Source organism: Lissotriton helveticus, chromosome 4_1 (genome assembly GCF_964261635.1).
Source record: "Lissotriton helveticus chromosome 4_1, aLisHel1.1, whole genome shotgun sequence".
NCBI classification, from domain to species: Eukaryota; Metazoa; Chordata; class Amphibia; order Caudata; family Salamandridae; genus Lissotriton; species Lissotriton helveticus.
This window is the reverse complement of record NC_136063.1, coordinates 311,468,637-311,483,871: the sequence shown is the minus strand read 5'-3', so window position 1 is coordinate 311,483,871 and position 15,235 is coordinate 311,468,637. Positions and strand designations below refer to the sequence as shown.

Genomic DNA, 15,235 nt, shown 5'->3' with positions numbered 1-15,235 from the left:
CTTCATAAGGATTGCACATTAAGGGGTCCATTATGATATCGGGCGGATTGCCTCCGTCAGGCTGGCGGTAGCCACCGCCAGCCTGGCGGAGGCAATCCGCCCGATATCATAACCAGATTTCCCCCCTGCCATATTAGGATGGCGGGGGGGACCACGGCGGACGGAAAGACCGTCCGCCGCTTTTCCGCCCCGGTCGGGAATAATATGGTGGCGTGTCTAATAGACACCGCCAGACATATTATGATGTGTGGTTTTCAGTGCCGCCACGGAAAGGCATGCGGTCTTCACTCTGGGGGCCCCCTGCGGGCCCCCATAGTGAAGTACAGGTGGGGGGTGCACATGGGGGGTACCTGTGGTACCCCCCTTCATTGTCATTTACAAAGCGGCAGGCACCGCGCGGTGCCTGCCGCTTTGTAAATGACAATGTGAAAGTGCATTTTCAGCATTGTGGCGGGCGGTGCAGAGAACACCGCCCGCCACAATGCTGAAAATACAGGATGCGGGCGGTCCCGATTTACGATGGGAAGACGGGCGGTCAAAGTCCGCCCGTCATCCTAATGAGGCCCTAAGTATTTTGTGCAGCATGGCCATGACCTGGAAGTAGACGACAGGGCCCAGTATACACAAATGGCTTTTAGATCTCCGCAAGGCGCTAATAGGGGAACACAAAATTCTTCAAACCAACGCTGCACCCCTGCCCGACACAGCAATCCCAAATAAATACCACAAATATTACACTATAACGGAGCCAGGACCACGCTGTTTCAGCTGCATGATCGCCCACAAAGAACTAACTTATAGAGTAGAAGTTATTCCTCCTCAATCAAGCCCCTCCTCCTCCCTATCCCCCCTAACCCCCTCACATTGTGCCCCTACCACACCGACAGTCAAATAAGGATGGGAACGATAATAAGCCCCTGACCCCGGGCACGTCCAAACCCACATCCACAGGTACAACTTACACTGACACGCACAAGGTTAGAAGCGTTTTTGAACCCCATGTCGTTAATAATGTATAAACGCCTGACTGTAGCAGGCACCACGCTCAAAGTAAACAATCGTCAAAACTATGTACAGTACATTATGGACAGCTGTCAACTTTAAAGTTAATTATGTTTATTGCGTTACACTTGCACAATTATTGTAACTGCCAGTTCCTGTGGGGACATCAATGTTGTGCTATCACTTTGCTCTACAAATAAGCCGTTATCCTTTTTTTATTTTTATACACCAATACTCTGCGAGCAATCGTATGATAGCACATACGAACAACGTGTACTGTAAAGAATTTGTGTATAATGTCATGAAAAATCAATAAGCAGCATGTTGTTTCAGTGCAAGGTGTACAGTGGTCTCGGTCGTGAAAATGTAGAATGCGAGCCACTTCTGAGCGAGGAGGGGCCCCAGCGTGAGGCGGTCGTGCAGGTACTCAATGAGTCTGTTCCAGGACATGAAACGTAGATAGGTCCTCGGGAGCCACCACCTCTTGAAGCCAACCTCCCAGGAAGCCCAGCATGGAGTCACCCTTAATTCACACCAGTAGGCCCACAACCTGTTTACCGTTCCGGCTGGCCCTCCCCTCCTAATAATCCAGTCGAGCAGCCAGCTGTCGTGTGTGGGCCTCTAATTCCACAAGGCAGCGTTATGTGGTTTGGGCTGCAAGTTTAGGGTCTGCACAGAGACCTCCACAGTGGTGCCCTCTCAGATAGTTCTTGGGAGTCCTCTCAGATGAGGCCCAGTTCCAATGCAATGTAATCTATCTTACCCTCTGTTCAACAGAGGCATCGATCGCAGGCCAGGAGTTTGTTGAACTTACTTTCAATGTGAGATGTATCACCTTCACTCTCACCCTGCTTGATCCACTCTTGGGAGGCACCCGTCGACGTATGCACCCCACACCAAGAGTCACGGGTGAAGCCAAAGTGATCCCCAATCAGTATAGCTCAGGTCCCCAACAACTATATCAGAAGCTTCAGTCCCCAAGTGGGTTGGGGATTACCAGGGGCTCCTCGTGTGAGGGGAGGAGAAGGATCCCAGTTGAGGTAACCTGCCATAGTGTCCAGTCCCCAAGAGGCTGCAACAGCTCCTCTTTCCTGAGCTGTCTCTCAGTACCCCCTCAGGGCCAAACACTGGTGTGGGTACTCAGCGCGATTCCCAGCTACTCCTAATGACACTAGTAGAGTGTGGTCGGGGGAATAGCCGCACCCGGCACACTAAAGTCAAGTGTGCTGAGGAAGGGCTCCCGGGTTCCCTGCGTGTAGTCCTCTAGCAGGAAGTAACCAGGGCATTAGATGGGGTACACGCGGATGGACGACGTCCACCCACTTTTTTCGTTTCAAAACACAGGGACACTTACAGTAGCGCCTGCAGTTGTTATCTGCTTTCGATCCGCAACAACGTGCAGGCGGGGACAGGATGGGGCTCTCTTATTTCTGACTCCTGCTGGGCCCATAGCAAAGGCCGAATCTGAAGGGTCAGCAGGCCTCCTTTTGTTCGAGTCTACTGTCTAGCCTCACACCTAGAAGCAAATGCAGCATAGGGAAAACAAATGCTCACATCTTGTTAACACTTCAGACATACTTAAGAGAGGCAGCTTTTTACTTTTTTCAGAATCTGTTTAGGAGAAATGCATGCACTGTGAGAACATCAGATGTGTTGATATTTCCCAGTATTTGCACAAAATAAATAGCATTTATATAGCGCCTACTACCCTTGAGAAGGCGTTGTAATAATTTAAATATCACTATTTTTCTTTTAAAGCACTATGGCTGGAGGAAGCTTTTCGCTGACAAAAGGCAACATTGTTTTATGTGTAGTGTACAAAAGTGTGAATCTTCTGCCTAAATCAGGAGGGTCTGCAAGTATGCTCAAATGTACTCATGATACACCTGCTAAACATATATGTGAGGGCTTAAGATCTGATGTCACTTCTTGTGATGCCACTTCCTGTGATGTCACATGTTGTGATGCCACGCGCCGCGATGTCACTTGCCGCAATATCATGCGCCGTGATGTCACGCGCTGTGATGCCACTTGCAAACCGATTAACTAGCATAGTTCCCCACTTCTGTTTTTTAGGACTTGTGCCCTGGAGGTAACCCCCCTTTTCAGGGGCACTCACAGCACTTCTTTCCGGGGGCTTCCTCTCTCCAAACTGGGCTTCACCCGGGACAACGTCTGTAGTCCCTGTGGCCCCCACTAGCTACGTGGGTCACCATATTGGTTGTGTCAGGCTCCTTAACTGAACAGGCTCCTTCGCTGCCTGCCACGTCGGTTTAGTCCTCCGAACGTCCGCGGCCCCCAGTGTGGTCAGTGGTCCAGGGGCATCTCAGTAGGCTTGAAGGGGCATGCAGTATGGCTGCAAGAGGGCTGAGCCTGTTGACTTTGTTGACTCTCACTAACCTTACAGGCCACCATCTTTAGGAGTGTTGAATTCCACACCTGATCCAGCTCTGTCGTCTTTTACAGTGGTGTGTCAGTCCAGCTTGCGTCCGCGGGCCCCACCAACCATGTCGACATGCCAGGGACGTGCAGCTATGATCGGCATGGGCACTTTATGTTTTTTAACTAATTAATGGCCCGCATGCAAATAAAGGATTTTTCCTTTCCTTTCTTTTATCCAGACTCACTCAGTCCACAGATGGGACTGGTTTGTGTCTCCTTCTTACCCCTCTGACATTGGAGCCTATCGGCCCAAGTTTACATCGTGGTTCCACCATCTATACCGTTGGATATAAGGTGATCATTGATTGTCCCTAGCTAATTTAATTAAATTATTTTAGTAAATATGTCCATCACGTACAATAATTCGGTTTTTGTTTTACTTTATGTGTAACTTCAGGTGTCTCCCTCTGTCCTGATGAAGACCCCGGTTTAAGGACATAATGCACCTCTGTATATTGATGGGGTCAAAACATCGACTGTATTCTAAATGCCTCTACTGATTATATTGCACAACTTTGATAATAGTAATTGGTTTACTGTATCTATTATTTGATTGTATATCTAAATGTGTTTTGGCCGCATTGGCTATCAGACAGGTCTTCTTTTCAAAGACACTGTAAATATTGTATAAAAACTCGCACTTCCAAACCCTCACATCGAGCACTTCCTTTGAGCACTATCCCACCCGGAGCACCTACGTATATGTATATCTAAAATGCATGAGTAAAATGCAATGATAAAAAAAAGAAGTGAACTTTCAAAATTGTTCTTCTTTAATTTTGTATCTGGGTGATGTGATATTTGTATACTAGGCTCTCCATTGTGACCGCCTGTTTTTTGTACTGACATAGACCCAGGTCCGGTGGACATTTTTGGGTTCTCCCTCTTGAAGTGTAACGCCGGGGCAAGCTAAGCACATGCAACGGCTGCAAGGGGTTGGGGGTTACTGGTTGGCGAGGAGCTTGCAACGTCAGTGTCCTCACACCATGACAACTAGCTCCACCCCCTTCACCCCCCCCACTCTTCTTTAGGGTGTTCTGTGTTATTACAAACCTGCTTTGCCGAATATGAGAATGCCAGTGAAATTGTAAGACAACTAGAATAGAATTTGCGTTGACTGTGAGATCTAAATGATGTTTAGAGACTATTTACACAGATGTCTTTTGTTGCAGGCTTCGGCTTCACGAGGAAAAGGTCATCAAAGATAGAAGACATCATCTAAAGACATATCCAAACTGCTTTGTTGCCAAAGAACTGATTGACTGGCTGATTGATCGCAAGGAAGCCACGGACAGGGAGACAGCAGTCAAGCTGGTGCAGAAACTGTTTGAGAGCAGCATCATTCATCACGGTAAGTACAGGCAATGTATCAGTTTGTGCTACATATGGAGAAAAGTTAGGATTCGTGAGCAGTGGTACTTTAATATGAAAAGGGAAAAGTTACAACTTAGCAAGAATATCTCTAATAAATACAAAATCAAAGTAACTTTAGGAAGTCATGGTTGCTACTATTATTTTGCGGATATATTATTTAGTATGTGATTCAATATTTTTTGTATTTTCTGATTTATCCCTAATTTTCATGTGGAATAATATTGACTAGGGATTTTCAAGGTGTATATATTTGCATTTTTCTTGATAACCACTAGGAAACTGACCAAATATTTGTAATTGAGAGAGTTGTGTTAGAATGGCTTTTCAATTAATATGGGTATCTCTAAGGAATTGCGTTGCTTCAACATAGCTTAGTGAATTCAAAGTGATGTAGTTAGAGGAAGTTTGGTGACTTTTTGAAATTGAACACATCAGGCTTCTGAGGTATAGAGCTGGCTATTGTGAGTTAGGCCCAGGAAGGCAGTGGATGCAATGCCACCTCCCTCGCTAACTAATAATGCGGTCCGAAGAAATTTCTTTAGCAGCAATTGGGAGAACCTGATTCGTTGAGGATTGTTGCTTGTATTCTGCATGTTTACAGGGTGAATGCTTACCTTTGGATTTTCTTCTTATTTCCAGTCTCTTTATATTTGAGCCTCTTTTGTTGCATTGGCCAATGGAAGTGTTAAATTTTACTGACAAGTAGGGGTGGACTGTGTTTGGCTCTGTCTTACTTCATCTGTGATATATATGTTGGCATATTTTTCAGTTTTAGTACAGTATTTCAAGTACATGTTCTATGTAACTATGACGTAGGAAACCTGATTACAAACATTTAATACAAGACAGCAACTGTTGCTCCTTTCAAGGAGTTTATGACTGCAGGTGCATGTTGTCTCAGATATCTGTTTGCTTCCTCTCCTATGTTTTGATTTTGGAGCAGCGTCATAACACTCTCAGTCGACTTTGAAGAGCCAGGAAGTGAGGTAGGGTTTTGTACAAACAAGAGAAGTCACAAAGGCGTTTTCAAGGTTCATTAAGAGAATGGGAAGGACATTATGTGACACCTACCAAAATAATCTATTTCTTTTTTTACATAAATATTTTGATTATCATTTTCACAGGCAAATAATTTGTTTCTTAAATTGTATTACTTTGCAGCTGATACTGAGTCTAGATTTCCAGTTTTTAGAGAAATGGTGGGAAAGGAAGGCTTAGAGCTCTTTGTGTATTTTAAGTAGTCTTTCTTTACCTGTAAGACTTTCAGGTATCTATTGCTATGCTGTTGTCATTTGATTGTTGATGGAACAAAGTTTCTATCTGCTACAGACGTTCTTAGTAGATCCCGCTTTGTAGTGTTGTGTACATTCACTCTGGACCTTATGGTCTCTAGACCAACGTCCCTTGTGTATATTACATAGTGGGGCCTCATTACATAATATACCATCCACCTCGGTGGACGGTATTCTTAATTTGCTGGGCAGTAATCGACCGCAACATAATGCAGTCAGTGATCTGGGAGCCAGTTTCAACATAACGACATTCTTTATTCAATAAGTCGATGTAGTGGCGAAAAGCAATCGCCTACACTTTGTTTGCCAAATAACCTTCAACCTACATTTGTCTGCAAATTCAAAGTGGACCTTGTTGAAACACTGGAGTGGTGACATTTCAACAATTGCTTAAACAAAGACAAAGAAACAACGTAGCTAGCTGCATCTAGTCAAAAGCAGAGCTGCCTGGTTGATGTGACGACTAAAAAGTAAGCTCCACCTTACAGCAGCCCTTCAATATTCCGGAGAGGCATTACTTTCAATATAAGCTATAACCTGGTATTTGTAAAGCATGAACTAATCACCCGTAGGGGTCTCAAGGCACTGGGGGCCGTCGAGGAGATTAAGTGAGCCTTGCGTAGGGTCACATGATGCTGAACTGAGGTGCCTCTGGTGCTGGGGTTCGAACCCTGAGTCCCGCACTCCAGTCAGCCACCCTGGTCGCTGTGCCACACCTCTCCCTTTTTTTAAGAAGAAAAAAAAACCCTATAATTTTCTGCAATCCTTCCTGCAAAAGACGGATCAGCTCAATAGCCCCATAACTGTGACCAGCACCACAATGACTGGGTGGCTGATCTGTGGTTACATGTAGTCACCAGTGATCACATGTAACAAAAATACGAGGTCCATTGGTAGAACCTCTGAAAGAGAATGGGATAAAAGAGAAAACAGTGACACCGGACCAGCACTCTGATTTGTCATTTGTAATGGACACAAATGTCTGCAGGTTGAAGTGGTAGCGAAAGGCAATGAGAGAGATGTTAGTAACCTGTTAGTAGTCCTGCATGTATGTGTAACAGTGCAGATGTTATATCTTAGCTATATCACTGTGTAACCAACTCTCTGTATTCTAATATGAAACTTGCTGTTCCTGAAACTGAAGCATAACAAGACATGAAAGCCTTTATATATGTATCATCATAACTTCTGACTTATTGATAAAATGACTACCTCACACTTCCTAACTATGTGCTCTCAAATGAAGATAAGCTTCTACTTGACTCGTATGCTAATTGAAAAGTTAATTGTGAGTTATTAACATGCTGTGGTTCCTATCATTAGCAGTTCATATACCACCATTAGTACATTATGCATAGTTATATACATACATTTTTTGTTTAGCATATCTTGACATGAGAATTCTTCCTGTTCCATTCCAGTTTAAAACTAAAAGTTAAATACAGAAGTTCCTAAGACCTTTAGCAATGCTCAAAGTCAAATGCTCAAAATGGTTCAAAAGTCTGTTTTTCAACACAACTTGATTTCTATAATACTCTGATACTCTCAGAGCAGCTATTATTGCATAATAAAATCTTGAATCCAAGTGGCAAGGTCTACCAACATTGTCGTCCAGATGTCTACCTATCAAGCTGTGAAAGATGAGGAAGGTTATACCCATATGTCAAGATAGGCACCATCAGCTGGACTGCTGGAAAATGTAATTCATCAACAGGACGTCATTACATACGTAATCATCCCACCAGACAGTGTCGATGCTCATGGTAACACAGCTAGCCTTTTCTTCTCTGAAATTGATTTAGCATGAGCGGGTTTGGGGTACTGGGCCTCCGTTGGGCTATGAGCAGTAAGTTATGCATTCTAACATTCCCCAACACTCTGATGCCAATTCCAACAGAGGTGCAAATTGTATCCTCACATTTGTACCTACTAATTAATAATATCAGTGATGTGGTAATTAGTAGATGCAATGTGTGCAATATTTTAAACTTTCGGGACAGCCTAAATCAGAATTTGCCCTTCTGATGTGTGGCAGGTTCAACCTGGTGAAAATTGCCGGACTAAAACCTATGTTAGGTGCATATTGTCTGGAAAATGCATACTCTCTTTTACTTTAATACAGTCTATATTTCCCAGCAGACTCGAAGGTATTAGCATGAATATGTGGTGAAACGGGAGGCATGAATTTTCTGCAGTTTTAAAGCTTATTTACCACGTGTGTAGAAAAATAATCAATTGGTTTCAGATAAAATTAAATAAATGTGAATCCTGAAGCCAAGCCCACCAAATACAAAACCAAATTACTTAGCATTAACCTTCTTTACTCCGAGTCCTACTCAACCTTCACAGTCCTATGTTTCCTCCCAGAACCTAGCTGCTGATTTTCATTGCCTTGCTGTGGATGAAGAGAGGTTTTATGGAAGAATAACAAAGCAGGCAACCATTTGTAATGCCAGTGGGTCTTAGCTTTAAAGGGGCAAACCATTGGCTTTGTCAGTGCTTGGAACCAGTGGCAATTGCAAGCAAATATATGTGTCAAGATGCATGCGCACACATGGCCTCCAAACTTGGATTGGGTTTTCTTTAAAACGAAACCCATTCCTAGATGGTCATCAATGTGCATGCATGTGTTGTTGTGCATGCCTTTTGATGCATGCACACGTGTACGTCATCACACAGTAATATGCATGCTGCAGGGCGATGCAAGTGCAGGGATGATTCATAATGCTGCATGTGGATGTGCTATGATGCTTGGTGGCCATATTTAATGCAAATAGAAAAAAGTGCCTGCGAAGCATAAAAAAGGAAGCGAGCGGCCCCCATTTAGAACTTTGCAGCTGCGGAGCCTTGGAGAAAGAAAAAGATGGCACGGTCAGAGCAATGGGTTGCACGAATGTGGAAGGGGGCATCCAGGAGTGGGGGTTGAGCATGCAGCAACAGGAGATCGGGAGTATAAAGAGAGTGCCTGGGCAGATGAGGAGTGGATGAAAAAGAGAAAAAAGTGGAAGAGAACAAGGAAAAACACACCCACCCACAGAGTGTTGAATGCCAAATAGACTCAACTATTCTGTCAACAGTTCCGTGGAAAGATAAAGTTTATCAAATCAGAATACTGTCCAGTCATGAGCAAGGGGCTGTTGCTAAGCAGAAGCAAAAGTCAGTATTAAGTATATGTTTTGTATTGGAAACAGTAGATGTGCCTAAAGACAGATAAAGATGTCTGTAGCTAAATATTCTTGTATCAAGGAAAAAACATACTCTAATTCACTCCTCCTTCTTTCCGTTAGCTAAGGTAGAGGGAAACGTGGCTCTATCAGGCAGTAGGGGTAGTACCGCAGGAGCATCCAAATTCTAGGCAGTCTCCAGCCCTCCTTGGATTTTGAATGCATTCAGTATCATCTCCCAGGCTTTGGCTACCTCCATGTTTCCCTTGCCTCATTTACTGCCTCTATGCAATAACAGGCTTCCAAACTCGGTCCATTTATCCACCTCCTCCTTCCACGCAGCAACACTCTGCCGAGCCGACACTTGGCATTTTATGGCTAATTGTCTGTGGCCGACTACCAAGGCTAGATCGATAAACTTAGTGGTAACATTTTTAATCTTAGGCCTCGGGTACAAAACCAGTAAACAAGTCTAGGGAGTTACAGCACTATCCTTTTCTCATGTCGGATTGGTAAATAGTACTAACTTGCACCAGTAATCTGTCAGTCTGTGACATCCCCTATTTCATTGCAGGGAAGGAAGGTTGCTTGTGCCCCAATGTAATATTTATTTACCCTATCGGGGGACATGTACACTCTATGTATGTAATTGTAAGCTCTATGTAGGTTATAAAAGAAGAATTATTTGAAACCAGTCATTTTGGGATATATTTGGGTCATTGAAAAGTACATGTACCCAGTCTTCCTCGCTAAGCCGCCTACCTATATCCTCCACCCCTTTACCCTGAAATGTATCTAAGATGAATTTACAATGACCAGGTAGTGCTTTGTACAGGAGTGACCCTACTTTCCATTTGCCACTTGTGGTTACCATGACTTCCAGCCCGAAAAGGCCTACTTTCTAGGTACATTTCAGAGCTTCAGCCATTGCATGATATAGTAGGAGGTGCCCGATCGCTACTTTGTATTCCTAGAGTATTACCATGAAATCCAGTACTCTGATCTTCTCTCAGTCAGAGGTCACCTAGTCTTCCAGCCCTCTTTCTTTCCACATTTGCTGTCCATTCCAAATGCCTTCTTTATGAAGTATGATGGTCCTGAAAACCTTTAATGTAATTCCGGTGTATAGGGTACCGTTGTGCAGCTCTTTTGTAGGCATCTCACCCAACAGTGCTTAAGCCATCGACAGTATATCTCCTCCCAAGCCTCCTTTTCTTGGCTACATCAGTATTTGCTTCCTCAAGAGTATTTATTCTTTCAGTCTCCCATCTAGTTAACATCTGCAGCTGAGCCACGAGATAGTTATTTTTGAATTTTTTTACTGGCATCCCATATAAGATCTCCAAAGATCGAGTGAATTTCCCTTAACTAACTACCCGGAACCACAATGAGCAATGTCCAGAAATAGTACCATAACGTGACCAGTTCTGACGTCTTAACGAAAGCTATCCTGCCCACCACGGAAAGGAGAAAAGTTTTCTAGAACTGCACACCCCTCGTCACCGCTGCCAGCACAGTGCGAATATTTCACTCTGTTAAGGCCCTCTCAGTCTGATATAACTGAGCCTCCAGGTATCGCAGGGCTATCTATTTAAGTTGGTCAGTGATTCTGTTCCTTCACCCAAAGAAGGGAAGAACAGGAGCAGAATCACAAGATGCTTGCCAAAGGAGCTCTACCTACCATATCGGTATGGCATCTGGCATCTGTGGTGGAGATAGGTACAAAGCAATGGAAGTCAGCATCTTCTGCTATGGGCAAACAGTTATGACAATAAAGAATGACAATGAAGAATTACATTCAGTGGTTATGTGGAAAAATGGACTAGTTACTGAGTAGGTTGCTGACTGGTATGGGATGTAGTGATCCACATTGGCATGTCAGTGTGCACTGCATACTTGAGATTCAAGACAGTCTGTAACCTGAAGAACACAGCTTCTTTTTGTAAGCAACTTAAAGGTGGTAACCTACATCTGTCATAGAACGCTGAGCAATACTCTTGCCATCTTAAACCCAAAGGTTCTAGCATGCTCCCAGACCGAAGAACACTAGCTCAGGGAGTAGCCCCGACCAAGTTGTGCATCGCCATTGACCTCTGATAGGCTGAAACAATGAGCAGTGGTATTCTGTCAGCATATTGGAACAGCACCCGTAGTAGTCTGAGGCGTTCAGTGTCATGTTATTAAAAAAACTTTGTAATGTATTTGTAAAATAAATATGCATAGGATAGCATTCTGAAATACTTGAACAACATATATGTATTTTGGATGTGCCCTGACATATGATGACAGCAACCCGGCATTTAATGTTATTATTTATTATAGTATTTTTTTTTCTAGAAATTGTGATGCTCTGTTAACTATCAATGGAACAGTGATGGACATTTTGTCCATTGCACATTATTTTAAAACCGTGTCCTACCATTTTTAGGTCTTGCCGGCTAGCCAGTGTATGTACTGTCTTTTGCGAGACATAGTGTTAGCTTACAGTGTGCTTAAATCCCACCCATTGCCTATTATTGGTTGGATTCATTGTTACTCTCATTTGTTTGCTTCTTATCCATTAGTGTATGAGATCTTTCCTTCTTCTTCTTGTGTTTGTACCTCCCCTGGAGCATGACGCAATACTGTGCCCTTAAATACCTGCTTTTGCAGGTTCTACTTTTTTCTTTCTGTTTGAGCACACTAGGAGAGTTCATGTGCTTTTTAGCTGTCTTCCGATTGTACAAACTGTGTCGAGTTTATAGCTTGCATAACACGGACTGTTCCATTTTTGTCGTGAAAAATAGGATGTTTTATACATCACGAAGTTGGCAATTGCACGTGAGCCTGCACAGCACTGTGCATGCTGAGGGAACGTGCTGTGCTGAACCGATTATACAAATAAAATTAAGTGTTCATAGGAATGCACAAAACGTGCTTTCTCCAAGTCTACGACATTGTACACACGATGACACACACAGTGCTGTACGTTACATATGATGGTGCTGTCCAGAACACCAAGAAGACAGGCTGCACTCACCATATTAATAGACGAACTGCTTTGCTCAGCACTGAATGCATGTGCATGAAAGGCACTATAATAGTAGCAATTACAACAGACTCCAACGCTACAACTTTACAGCGAACCGTGTGTAAAACACACGTGCATACTTTTGACATGTGCGGTTCACGCAATAACTACACTCCACGCTGTTACTTGAAGCGTAAAAGTCAATTTATTAGGACAAGGTTGCAATCATTTAGACTTATTAACAGTACATCAATGCATGAAATATACGTTTCCATAATCATTTTAGACTTATTAACAGTACATCAATGCATGAAATATACGTTTACATCCCATACCCACGCATTCTCCATTCTGCCTTTCCAAAACCATCTCACCTGTTTGACTCTTCACCCATTCACTCGATAACCTCCTTCCTTTCCCCATTCTCACCTTCACTTGCCCTCCAAGCATCCTCTGTTGTCTTTGCCTTTATTGCTCTTTGCCTCCCATGCCCCATTATCAGTCACCTGTGTACCATTCTCCCCCCACCCGAGGGGTGGATCCGCCCGTATGTGACTCCCCACCCCTCCAAAGTACCGCCCACCAGGGAACCCCCGTAGGGCGGTTACCTGCCCCACCCCCCGCCCCACTGCCCTGTGCACCTTTCGCCTCCTGCCAGCGACCCTGCAGCCTCCCAGCGGACGACAATCCACCACCTCACCCTGTGTCCTGCAGCAAAGTGCCACTCTTGGTACAAACGTGAATCGCGAAAGGTGCCCTTCCAGAACGGGCCCACGCGCCCGTCCGTCCCGTGCCTAAAACCAGCCTCCCTCAGCAGCACCTGGTGAACGACCATCCACCTAACATGCGTCCCCTGCAAGTCAGGAACGTCCCCGGGACAAACCCCACCAAGCAAATTTCTCTCAATGCGGTGATAGTCCATCACTCCCGCCTGACACTGCATGTCGGGTAAGCAAAACCCCCCACAGGGCCCTTCCCTGCTGGAAAAAACAGCACCCCCCCACAACGCGGTGAACGACCATCCACCACCTGGACCAATGCCCGTATAAACCAGCAACATGTCCGGTCCCAATCCTTTGACCGAAAAAATTGCCCCCCCCCCCCGCGGTGAACGGCCATCCACCACCTGGCCTGCCTCCACCACCCGTACTCATGTTCAGCAGGACAAGCAACCGCTCCGGACCACTCTATTGGCCATCCAATGTGCCCCCCTCACCTTCCTGAGGTGAACGACCATCCACCCCTTGTACAACTGTCCTTTGCCCCTTCGACAACCAATGAAATCTTTTGACCGCTCCTGGCCATTAAAGGTGCCCCCCCAAACGCCGTGTAACATGTACGTTTTTTCCCCTTCTATATGGAATTGCATTACGTCTGTAAAGAATGAGTAACCTTAGAAATTCATGAAGACAAAGAAGCATTCTAGAGTGTGACGTGATCTTCAGATGATCATGTGATGCCAATGAAAACAAACTTTGGACTTAGGTAAGCATGAAACCCCTGCCTGTTCACCCTAACTTCATCCTGTATATCTTCGTGTGTTGGATACTTGCCCCCCTCGCGGCGAACGACCGTCCACCACATGTACTTGGCTCACCAAAACCAACAGCCGTCCCGGACCATTCATTGGTCACCCAAGGTGCCCCCCCCACCATTTTCGAGGTGAACGACCATCCACCCCTTGTACCTCCATCCTTTGCATCCCTTGGTAAACAATAACATCTGTAGACCGCTCTCGGTCCATAAAAGGAATCTTAATGCAAACAAAATTCGATCTTTATTAAGAATCAAAATCCTGCACGGTCATCCACACCTCATCTCTTATATCCCCATGCGTTGGATATTTAACTGTGGCTCCCACCACACGTAGTGAACGACTATTCACCAATCCGGGCCTGCATTCCGTACCCAAAACGTTCTCGGGCCAAACTTCGGACATGCTAGGTGCCCCCCCGTCGACGACCATCCACTGCCTGCACCTCTGTCCTAATGTACGTGAGTGACAGTCCCCCGCCATTGTTGGACCGTGACAGGTGGCTCCCTTTGACAAAAGGCCCCCACCTTCAATCTCACCCCAAACAGTCCCTATCACCCAGAGCGTCATGGCCTGGACCTCCAAATCCTCAACCCCCCAAACCGTCTCCCCCCAAGCACAAACCATGCGCCTGACCAGGACGCTCCATGTTCCGTTCCTTGGAAACACATCCCCTGCGAAGCACCCCAGGATAATGCCAGCCTGACATATCCCAGCAACTTCTCCCCTTCATGTATCCTCAAATCAGGGCAACCTCACCTTCCCTGCGCCCAACGGCAATCGTAATGGCACCAACATCCCCCCCACAATTTTCTTCGACCCGTCTCCTACCAGTTCACCACCCAATCATCGTGGATCCTGCCCAGTCACGTCTACACCCCCGCTAGAGCGCCTCCTGTGTTGACCACCTGCCGGGAGAAAAGGCCATCCCCTCCAGGCGACTGCCCTGGCTCCTGCTCTACTTCCAGACCCCATGGTAGAAAAAGAAAAAATGAGTCCTGCAAGAAATGCATGGTGTTCCCCAGCCCCCTTATGGCAGTCTGCCTAAACACCTCTGCAAAGCAAAAGCCCGTACCCCCAGTACCCACGTCGCCACAGACACCTCACTGTACTCCCACCGCCCCGTCAGCGCCCCCCCCTGCCCTGGGACCCACCCAATGACACCACAGCTGTTGCCGCCCCCCCGAGCATCCAAGAAACCACACGCCTCCGCCAGACTGTCCCGCCAAAGAACTGCCTGGTTACGCACCAGGCCAATAAAGAGCAGGAGAAATGTCTCCCCCCTTTCCGAAAAACATCTACTTCTCTCCAACTTCATTCACTCACAATCCCTTGTGATCTTTCCACACACACCCTTGCCCCCGAACAGACCGACACCAATACGCCGCTACACCCGGCGCCCACTGCCCTCCTGTCC

The 15,235-nt window shown here is 45.6% G+C and overlaps 1 protein-coding gene across 1 annotated transcript in view; it reads left to right on the top strand.

The window, feature by feature from the left end:
- The window catches only part of DEPTOR (DEP domain containing MTOR interacting protein), a 609,509-nt gene that overhangs the window by 237,991 nt on the left and 356,283 nt on the right, over positions 1-15,235 (top strand). Inside the window, exon 3 of the mRNA XM_078686837.1 lies at positions 4,617-4,795. Within this exon, the coding sequence (XP_078542963.1) occupies positions 4,617-4,795 (179 nt within the window). The remainder of the gene's footprint in view (positions 1-4,616; positions 4,796-15,235) is intronic.